Source organism: Hemibagrus wyckioides, linkage group LG29 (assembly GCF_019097595.1).
Source record: "Hemibagrus wyckioides isolate EC202008001 linkage group LG29, SWU_Hwy_1.0, whole genome shotgun sequence".
Lineage (NCBI taxonomy): Eukaryota > Metazoa > Chordata > Actinopteri > Siluriformes > Bagridae > Hemibagrus > Hemibagrus wyckioides.
In genome coordinates, this window is record NC_080738.1 from 2,429,837 (window position 1) to 2,439,836 (window position 10,000).

Here is a 10,000-nt window from a genome sequence, read left to right on the forward strand (position 1 = left end):
CACACACACACACACAGTACTGAGTTTTAGACAGACCTGACAACCAGCGTGACATCATTCTGCATTCGTTACCTCACTGCTTCCTTCCTTCCTTTCTTTCTTGGTCTATATTTCTGTATAAGTCTCAAATTTACTGTGTGTGTGTGTGTGTGTGTGTGTGTGTGCGTGTGTAGGACAGTCCGCTGATCCTGCAGTCAGACCGGAACGTGACAGTGAACGCGCGGAACGACCTCGGACAGCTCACAGGACAGCTCACTGTGGGTAAGTGTGTGCCACACACACACACACACACACACACACATACACACACACACACACTCACTCTGCAGTCACACACTGAATTCTTCAAAGGGAAGAAAATTAATTTGGTTTGAAAATGAACTCCTTTTCATGGAATTAATGCAAAAATTGCAGATATGGACTTTACACACACACACACACACACACACACAGCCGTGCTGTGCTGTTGCGTGTATCTTTGAAGAAGTCCATGTTTTTTGCATTAGATATGGATTGGTTGAAAAGAGCTGCTGCGGTTTATTCACACACACACACACACACAGACACACACACAGCTTGTTGTGAAGCTTGTGTTATGACAGATGCTGCGCTTCAGCTCCATGTATATTTCCTTACACATGCTCAGTTTCCTGGTTGTGTTCCAGTCAGCAGGATGCTCCCTCTGTAGGCAGCCTGTGTAGGGACCCTCAGTGCTCTCAGAGTGGTAAAGCCTGCTCCTTTATCAAGGTGACTTCAGTCTGATTATTATTCAAGCAGCTTTTACTGCAGCAATGAACATCCCATAATAATCATCTCTGCTCTCACTACTGTATTTATAGTACTGCTCTGTATAGTACTGCTGTCTGTCTGTCTGTCTGTCTGTCTGCCTGTCTCTCTCTACATCTGTTTTTCTCTCTTTCTCTATTGCCCCCTGTCTGTCTGTCTGCCTGTCTCTCTCTACATCTGTTTTTTTCTCTCTCTCTCTTTCTCTATTGCCCCCTGTCTGTCTGTCTGTCTCTCTCTACATCTCTTTTTCTCTCAGTCTCTTTCTCTATCGGCCCCTATCTGTCTGTCTGTGTGTACATCTGTCTGCCTGTCACTCACTCTCTCTCTCTCTCTCTACATCTGTTTTTCTTTCTGTCTCTCTCTATGTCTATCAGTCCCAGTCTGTCTCTTTTTCTGTCTATCTGTCTCTCTTTCTCTGTCTGTCTCTTTTTCTTTGTCTATCTGCCTGTCTGTCTGCCCATCTCTCTCTACATCTGTTTGTCTGTCTGTGTCTTTCTCTATTGGTTCCTGTCTGTCTCTCTTTCTCTGTCTGTCTGTTCATCTCACTTTCTGGCTGTCTGTCTCACTGTAAATCTGTCTGTCTGTACATCTTTCTGCCTCTCTTTCTCTGTCTGTTTCTCTTGCTTTCTGTCTGTCTCTCACTGTCTGTTTGTATGTCTCTCTTTGTGTCAGTCTCTCTCTCTCTCTCTCTCTCTGCCTCTTAGCCTGTCTGTCTCTCTTTCTGTCTGCATGTCAGTCTCTCTATATTTTTCTCTCTGTCCTTACCTGTCTTTCTGTGCCTCTCTATCTGTCTGTCTCTCTAACTACATCTGTCTTTTTAAGTCTCTTTTTCTCTGTATGTCACGCCATCTGTCTCTCTCCATACCTGTCTCTCTGATTCTCTCTGTCTCTCTAGTTCAACTTTAACTGTATGTCTCTCCCTCTGTCACCCTGTGTTTCTCTCACTTTCTCTATGTCTCCCTCTTCTCTTTGTCTCTGTCTCTTTTTCTCTATCTGTCTCCCATCTCTGTCCCTCTGTCTGTCCGTTTCTGTCTTTGTCTTTCTTTCACTCTGGTTCTCTCTCTCTCTCTCTCTCTCTCTCTCTCACTGACTTCGCTCTCAGCAATAACATCAATCTCCAAACAGTCTATGCCTGTGTGTGTGTGCGTCCTCAGGAGAGTTGAGGTCTCTCTAATCCTCCCAGTGTGTGTGTGTGTGTGTGTGAGTGATGCTGCAGTGCATTGTGGGTGACGGAGGACAGTGATTATCAGGGTAAAGAGCAGAGGATCATGGTCCGTGAGATCAGCGTTATTAGCGTGATGTATGTGCATTAGCGCTGCTGTGCTCTGTTCACATCAAAATATGACCTTTAATAAAAGTGGAACGCTGCTAGCATGAATTCTCCAACGCGACACTTCACACGGCTGAGCGCCGAACTCCAACACACCCAGAAACTTCACACCTTTAAATCTCAACAAGATCAAGTTCAAAAGTTCACCATACAGCTAATCACGCACAGACTAGCCATGTTAGCTACAAAGCTAGTTTACAGCAGATGATCTGCCTGGTTTATTTTTTATAGCATTTCACTGTGATGCTAATTCTGCTAAATCAGGTGCAGATAGCGACTCACACTAACGCTTACACCATACCTGCTCTGTTAGCATGAGCTTGCTAAGTAGTAAAAAACAAAGTAGCTGATGTTGATAACAGTTTATTGTTTAGTCTTTCTTTCTTTCTTTCTTTCTTTCTTTCTTTCTTTCTTTGTCAATTGCTTCTTTCTTTTCTTTTCTTCTTCTCTTTATTTCCTTCCTTCTCGCCTTGCCGTGTCTCTGTAGTCGCTCTTTGGACTTCGTCTCAGTTCTCTGTATCGACATTTCACTTCCTGCCAGCTGGAGAAGAAGAAAGAGAGAGAGAGAGAGAGAGAAGGGTCAAAATGCAATTTTGGGAAAAGCATGGTGACGGTAGTGATGTGTTACTCACACTCACAAACACACACACACACTCTTACACATGTGGGCACACACACACACACACACACACACTTGTATGCTGTAGAAGAGCTTCCAAGTTTAGAAGTATCTCTCGAGCTCTGTTGCGGTGGCTTGCATTTCAAAACCTGATGTCTACTGTGTGAGCGGATCGGGGGAATCGTGTGTGCGTGTGTGTGTGTGTGTGTGTGTGTGTGTGTGTGCGTGTGTGTGTGTGTCCCAGAGTGACTCATCAGTAGGCAGGTTACGCAATTTCGCATCGTGCCGTAGAACAGTGTGTTTCATCATCCTTTCTCATTAGAGTGAGATGGAGCTTGGTGTAGTAACATGCTGTGGCAAACACACCTACTCCTGCGAGTGTGTGTGTGTGTGTGTGTGTGGTGGAGGTTATGGGGAATTTGCATGCATATGTGCTAGAGAAATGTCAGTGATAGAGGGCATTATGTGTATGTGTGTGTGTGTGTGTGGGAATAAACACATCAGTCATTTGCAGGTTATGACAGCAACTTTGATTATACATGTCGCTAAACCACACACACACACACACACACACACACACACACTGATTAATGCAGGTGATTCTGGCTCATCCTTTCTCCTTCTTTGCTTTTTATTAATGCCTGTTATCAAGTTCAGATAAATAATTTATCTTCTGCGGATCATAAATCTTTTCTTTCTCTCTCTCTCTCTCTCTCTCTCTCTCTCTCTTCCCTCCGCTTCTGTTTGCCTCCCTGGTTTTGCTCGCATCATCGCCACCACCGTCTCTGTCTCCGTCGTCGCCGGTGCTCCTGCTGCGTCAGGTGTTTTTCATCCCGCGGGTGTTTGCGGAGATTAAATCCGATATTTCAGTCTCACGTTTTTTTTTTTGCGTTTAGGACGCGTCCCTCGCTTCTCCTTTCCTTTAAGTTGCATCAGGCGAGACGGAAAAAAACATCCAGGCACCTGTTCAACTCCGAGCGACGGCTCTGTGTGTCGGCTCCGGAAAAAACGGGTTCCAGAGTCACGGAATTCCATTCAGAAGGGGTTAGGGAAAAGAAAAGAAGTGAGAGAGGGAGCAAAAGATTTGTTCCTCTACCAACATCAATAAAAAAATGACAGGTTGTACTTTTTATCCATTTATAGTTACTCTACAGATTATAAACATTGCCAAACATTCCCAGGAATAAACTCCGGGAAACTGAAACACTTTTAAACTTTTACCTCTGACACTGGAAACTCGAACAAACACATTTCTCCTACACCTTCCAACGATTTGGCTGGATATGTCCCTGCGAATAAGCTGTTGCTATGGAAACAGCAACATGTTTGCCTGTACTTATGGTTTTCGTATGGTTCACTGAACTGGAAAAGAAAGAAGGGAAAGGAGGAGAAAAACAAAACTTCGTACCGATTAACATCCGAAAGTGAAGAGAATTCCAGACTTATCACATGGCTCCGCGATGATACGGAACAATGTCCTCCGTGGTCCTTGTCCTGCTTCGAAATCCGACGGAGCTTGATGGCTTCGGAGTGATGTTGATTAGGAATGAGAGCCGTCCTTTCTTAACAGACAAGTCACCGTGTTTCCACTCGATGGGAGCTGATAGTGTGTCTGCTTTTTCAGCTCGACTGGGTGTAAAAACATATCACTTCAGGAACGACAACCGGCATTCCGACAGAACTCCCACGTTTGTCCTCTCCGCTTACAATCAATGGCTTTTTCATACAAGTGTTTAACAGATTAGCATCACGTTATTGAACAATTTGCACGTGTGTGTAAAGTTTAGCGGCTGCCTTTGGGCCTCTTTCACATCAGCGCTACTAAAGAGCGAGCGATTTGGCTTCGCCCCGTGGCGGAAACGCTATGATGTCGCTCGCATTATTCATACCAGCTCCACGGAGGCGCTGATGCTGTAACCTTGACTTCTAACAAGAAAGAGAAATGTTCTAAGGGCGCCTCATTTCAACCTTTTTTGGATGTTAATGAATGATCCGAACTATCAGGAACGCTGGAAAGCACCTGGGAGATGCAAGATTTCATGTGTGGATCCATGTGCAGAAAGGTTAATAAAAATTCTGATAATCGACGGCAAATAAACAGGCCATGCGAATGAATTCTGAACCACTGATTCGACACTGAGTGATTGGCAAGACTTCACAAGGACTGTTTGAACACCAGGATGTCTGGGGGAACAGAGAAGATAAACTTCCCAGGAGGACTTGAACGCACTGATAATGAACAACAGACTAGCTTTCAAGGATGCAGCTATGTTTTGTTGTAACTCTGACCTCCTGGTATGGAGTTACTGGGAACTATTTAAGGCATTAAGGAGGTACAACACGATGATAAGCTCCAACAAAACTCTTCATTTATCACTGTGTTTAAGATTGCTTGAAAGCACTTGTTAATCATAAACACGGTCTCTCACAGTCAAACGGTTTAGAGAGGATCTCATAAGTTAAATTAAAACTTTATTTGTCACATATACATTTCTGCACAGTGATATTCTTCTTTCTTCATGTATCCTATCCTTGGAGGGTTGGGGTCAGAGCTCAGGGTCAGCCATGATGCAATGCCCCTGGAGCTGGGGGTGGTGGTTGAGGGGCCCAACAGTGGCAGAGTTAGCTCAGATGGTAACGGCACTGGCTTGTTTATTGAAAGGTCGGGTTCAAGCACCAGCACTGCCAACTTCCACTGTTGGGCAATTGAGCAACAGTTAACCCTCTCTGCTCCAGGAGTGCTGCATCATAGCTGCCCCTGTACCCTGACCCCCAACGTCCTCAGCAGGGATATGCAAAGAAAATAATTCCATTCTGCTATAAGGTATGTGTGGCGAGAATAAAGGCTTCTGATCTTCCAATCAACACTTAGAGCCTTAACCACTTGAGCTACCACCACCCTCATGATGTCTGGTGTATGAAAGTAGAATGTATTCCAATGTGGTTACAGAATGAATCTAAAGAAAGAAAAGAGTAAAAAGTCAGTTCTTTGATGGCTAAAAGCAGCCGCCGGAAAAAGTTTGAGTTCTATGATATCATGCATACTCCATCCTGTTTGCATAAATATGAATAAATCCCCCGGGTTGTTTTTGTCTTTTACAAAAGAGAATTACCGGCTTTTGATGAGATCTTGATCATTTCGGAGCTGAGCTGTAAAGGAGGTCTGGGGTATTTGGGGTGCTTTTTAAATAATGGAGTATCTAATTACTGGAGTAGTGAGGCAGAAGTTGCTGTTTAGGTATGAAGGAGTGCAAAGTTCCACCTAAATACAGAGTGCTGAAAAAAGTTCCCCATATTGTCTGTAGATCATTCTTGATCATTCAAGTTTTGGCTGTGGCAGCATATTGGATTTAAATTTTTTAGTAAAAAGTATGGGATTAAAGTCTACAATTTCATCTGTAACTACAATTGCCATGTTAAGTACTGGGTTAAAATCTTTGCCATTGATGACCAGTTGTTTAGGGTCTACTTGATGTATCTGCCCAACTATTCATGCCTACCTAAGCACTAATCTTACCCCTTACCCCTCACCCATTAGCTTAGAAATCTTCCCTATAGTCCACCCTGCTACACCATCTTCATGATTTTACCTCATGGCGTTTTTTTTGTCTTCAGTAAGTGAAATTTAAATTTGCTCAGGTTGCAAGGTTTGGAGATGGACTTGCCCCAGGCAAGGTTTTAACCTCTGGTATCTTTGACGTTTGAAACATTTAGTTAGATATAAAAAGTTCAATTTATTGTACTTGTTTAAATCCTCACACTTCCTATCTCAGGTCTTCCGGAGGGACTGGTGAGGGTCGGACATTGCTTAGACTTCCTTAGACATTTAAATCATCAATTCCTCTTCAGTAAGCGCTGTATCCTGTTCAGGGTCAATGGGATTTCTTCATCAAGTGTGCTTGAAACAGAAATTTAATCACACAGTAGCATTTGAAGGACTCTACAATCCAACCTGATTGTTAGTTTGGTCACTATTTCTGTCCTTGCTTCATTTTCCAGATTTGAATAGTGACCTTTGGTTCATTATAATTCATTTAAATTATTATTATTGCTATTATGTCAAACCTTTCTATCTCTCTGCTTTCCTCACTCTGTTGCTCTGCCCATAATATTTCAGCACTCTATAGACTTTTATATGGTTTTTCAGCAGACTATAAGCTGTATTTATGGTTTTTGTAGCGTTCCACTCACTGGCTGGGGTTTTTGTAGTGAACCCTCTGAGGTTGTGATGGTTTATCCTCCACTTTATAGCATTCTTTTACAGGGTTGAATTTCTTTTGATGGCTTGTGTTACTGGCTTTAGCACTTTCCTTAGTCTTTACCTCGAGAGAAAATCTATGGGATATAGATTCAAATTCCATGTCCAGGCTCATAATAAGAGTTTTGTTTGCTAATGATTCTGTGATACACTGTGGGTAACCGTCCAATTTCTGTCAGTCTCGGATGACCGGAATTTTCCATATATACAGGACTGTAATTTCTGTCTTCCATTATGGATGCCAAAGTGCTAAAACCTCCTAGCTATGTTTTGCCCAAATACTGATAAACTGCCCTTTTAATTATCAGGCTGTTCAATTAAACAGAAAAAAACAAACCCAAACCATTTGCATATGCTAATTAAATAAGCATATGGTTCCATACGGTAGTCCGTGGGTCTTTGGCAACTGGTCCCTTCTAATGAATGTATGCCTTCATTCCTGGAGTGATGTCATCTCCCGTATAGAATCTGGCTCCTTCCCAGCATGCAACTGTGAATGCAATCAAGTAGGGATTAAGGCGAGTGAAAGATGAACACTTTCCTACGGCACTCTCCTACCTCGTCATATCAGCATGATCGAAATTAGTCATGCTTTATCTTCTGATTTTGCGCTCTAATCCCTCGCTGGCCTTCGTAATTGGGGTCGATTCAGTTTGTGTTACCAATTTGGCCTTTAATGACTTCAGACAACATTACAAATAAATTGTTATCAAAAAAAAAGAGAGACAAAATTGAGGTTAAGGGTAAGATAAGTTTCGTTTTTTGAAGCAAACAGCATTTGCTTCTCCCGAGCTTCCAGTGTTCTGAGTTTCCAGTGTGACCACTTCTTCTTTCTGGACCTGCCTGATCCATCCAGACAATCTACCCCTGGTTGGAGTCTCATGGCTAGGTGGTGGTCACTGCTGCTGGGGAAAGATCTGAATGGACAGTCTGTGACCCAGGGGACTGCTGTGAATAGAACCACTTGGAGACTATTATGCCGTTGCATCAGGCAGCCTTCGGCATGAAGGAATTAGTGCTTACACTGACTTATTAGTTCTTCTGTAGCTTTTCGTTGAAGAAAGGACACTATCAACATTTACATTTACATTATTTACTGTCCAGTGTCACTCAAATGAGGATGAGGTTCCCTTCTGAGCCTGGTTCCTCTCAAGGTTTTTTCCTCAGATCATCTCAGGGAGTTTTTCTTGTCACCGTTGCCTCAGGCTTGCTCATTAGGGATAAATAGTAACTTAACTGTAACCTTTATCATTTGTGTTCTTTGTTTCTATACTTCTCTAAAACTGCAATTGAATTTGGTCATCAGGTGGAATGTTTATATTTGTCTCTGTCCTGTCAGAAAGCTTAAAGCTGCAGCTTTACCTCTGACACTGGAGACTCCTTACATTAAAAAACAAATAAACATCTCCTGTAGCCTCCTGAGTGACTACTGAACCCCACAGTGCCTCATTGTTGGAAGTTAAGAGGAAATGATCTCATTGTGGGAGGGGGCGTATTCTATTTCTCCTGTCAATCATAGCAAGGTTAGCCAATCAGGGATGTCTGTGAGCTCTTGTATGCAAAAGAGGGCGGATAAAACTTCGCAGAGGAAGCATGTGTTGCTTGTGTCGTCTTTTGCTAATGCTTATAGCGCTTTATGTTGAGCTAACCCTGGCACTGATGAGGAGTTTGCTAATAAAAGAAGGTGACACAACACTTCGGATATGCAATTCGTCGACTTTAAAAATAGCTCTGGCTGAAGTTTCATTCCAGATGGAGAAGGTTACGTTTTTTGTTCCGTGACGACTTTCAGCTAAAAATAAGATCAATTCCAGTCAGCCTAACCTCTGTGATGCTTATGCTAACTGATGCTTCGGATTGTTTTGGATGCTGTTAGCATTTTGCATGTTGTGCCAGCCGTTTAGCATTAAAAAGGACAAAACGCCAGCGTAGTGTTGAGGCAATGCTTCGGCTTATGAAGAGTGACAGACCACTTTAGATCTTTAAGTGGTGACCACGAAATTGCTGCTGACGCCTAATTTGAGATGGAGAGACCAAAATGAGTGGAATAAACCACTATGCTGGGGAGGGGTAGAGGTGAGGTACTGAGGAAAACACACACACACACACACACAAAATAAACTAGATATTTCTTTCTTCTTCTTCCCCAAGGTCAGTTTAGGGTGTTATGGATATGATAGATAGCACTGAATGAATAATAGAGGCGGTGAAGCTAAGTATAAAGTGTGTGTGTGTGTGAGAGTGTGTGTGAGAGTGTGTGAGTGTCCCACAGAAGCCCTCCTCATGCTGTTTTATCACCAAGTCACTCTCTGAGTCCAAAGTGAAGCACCGCTGTTCTCAAATCTTGGTCTATCTGCCTGCAGCATGAAACAAACACAAGGTCAATTTCCACATTCTTTTTTCTTCTTTCTCCAGTGTCACCTCGCTCTCGTCCACTCTCTTTCTCTTCTCCAAACTCAACACCTCCACCACCATTCAAGTTATGACCTGGAGCAACCCATGTCTGCTAATCAGGAGCTCTTGGGTTCGAATCGCGGCACTACCAGGCTGAGCCTCAGGGGGCGCGAAAGCATAGCTAGCATGAGCTGCTAAGAGAAGAACTGCACTGTAGTGTACTGTGTATGGTCACTAGGTGGTTATCTCACTGGCGGCTTTCCTGGATTGAGTTTAGGGTCATGTGATCATTTGTGCTCTCGTTTGCCTAAACAGTCGCTCGTTTTTGCATCGTTCCTCGTTTATCAAGCGACTTAGCCGTGTTAAAGAGAGCCCCGACTCTGATTACCAAAGTGGTCACGCTCACCACGCTCACTCTCACCAAAACCCCAGCCACGACTCGGACCTCTGAGTCAAGTGCCTGCCAAGGTAGTTGTCGTGTTTCTCTAACCTCGAGGCTGAAGTCTGCCTCTGCTGCGTTCCGAATCAAACTCGAGTGCCCTTGTGTGATACGAGGCGGCAAAAAAAAGTGGCCTGGCATTCTTCGAGTGGCTCGAGCACACTTTTTTTTCGT

At 43.4% G+C, this 10,000-nt stretch overlaps 1 protein-coding gene across 3 annotated transcripts in view; it reads left to right on the top strand.

Moving 5' to 3' along the window:
* LOC131349274 (zeta-sarcoglycan) overlaps positions 1 to 10,000 on the top strand; it is a 165,970-nt gene that overhangs the window by 126,841 nt on the left and 29,129 nt on the right. For all 3 annotated transcript variants that reach the window (XM_058384826.1, XM_058384824.1, XM_058384825.1), the window contains one exon: positions 174 to 261. In XM_058384826.1, the coding sequence (XP_058240809.1) occupies positions 174 to 261 (88 nt within the window). The remainder of the gene's footprint in view (positions 1 to 173; positions 262 to 10,000) is intronic.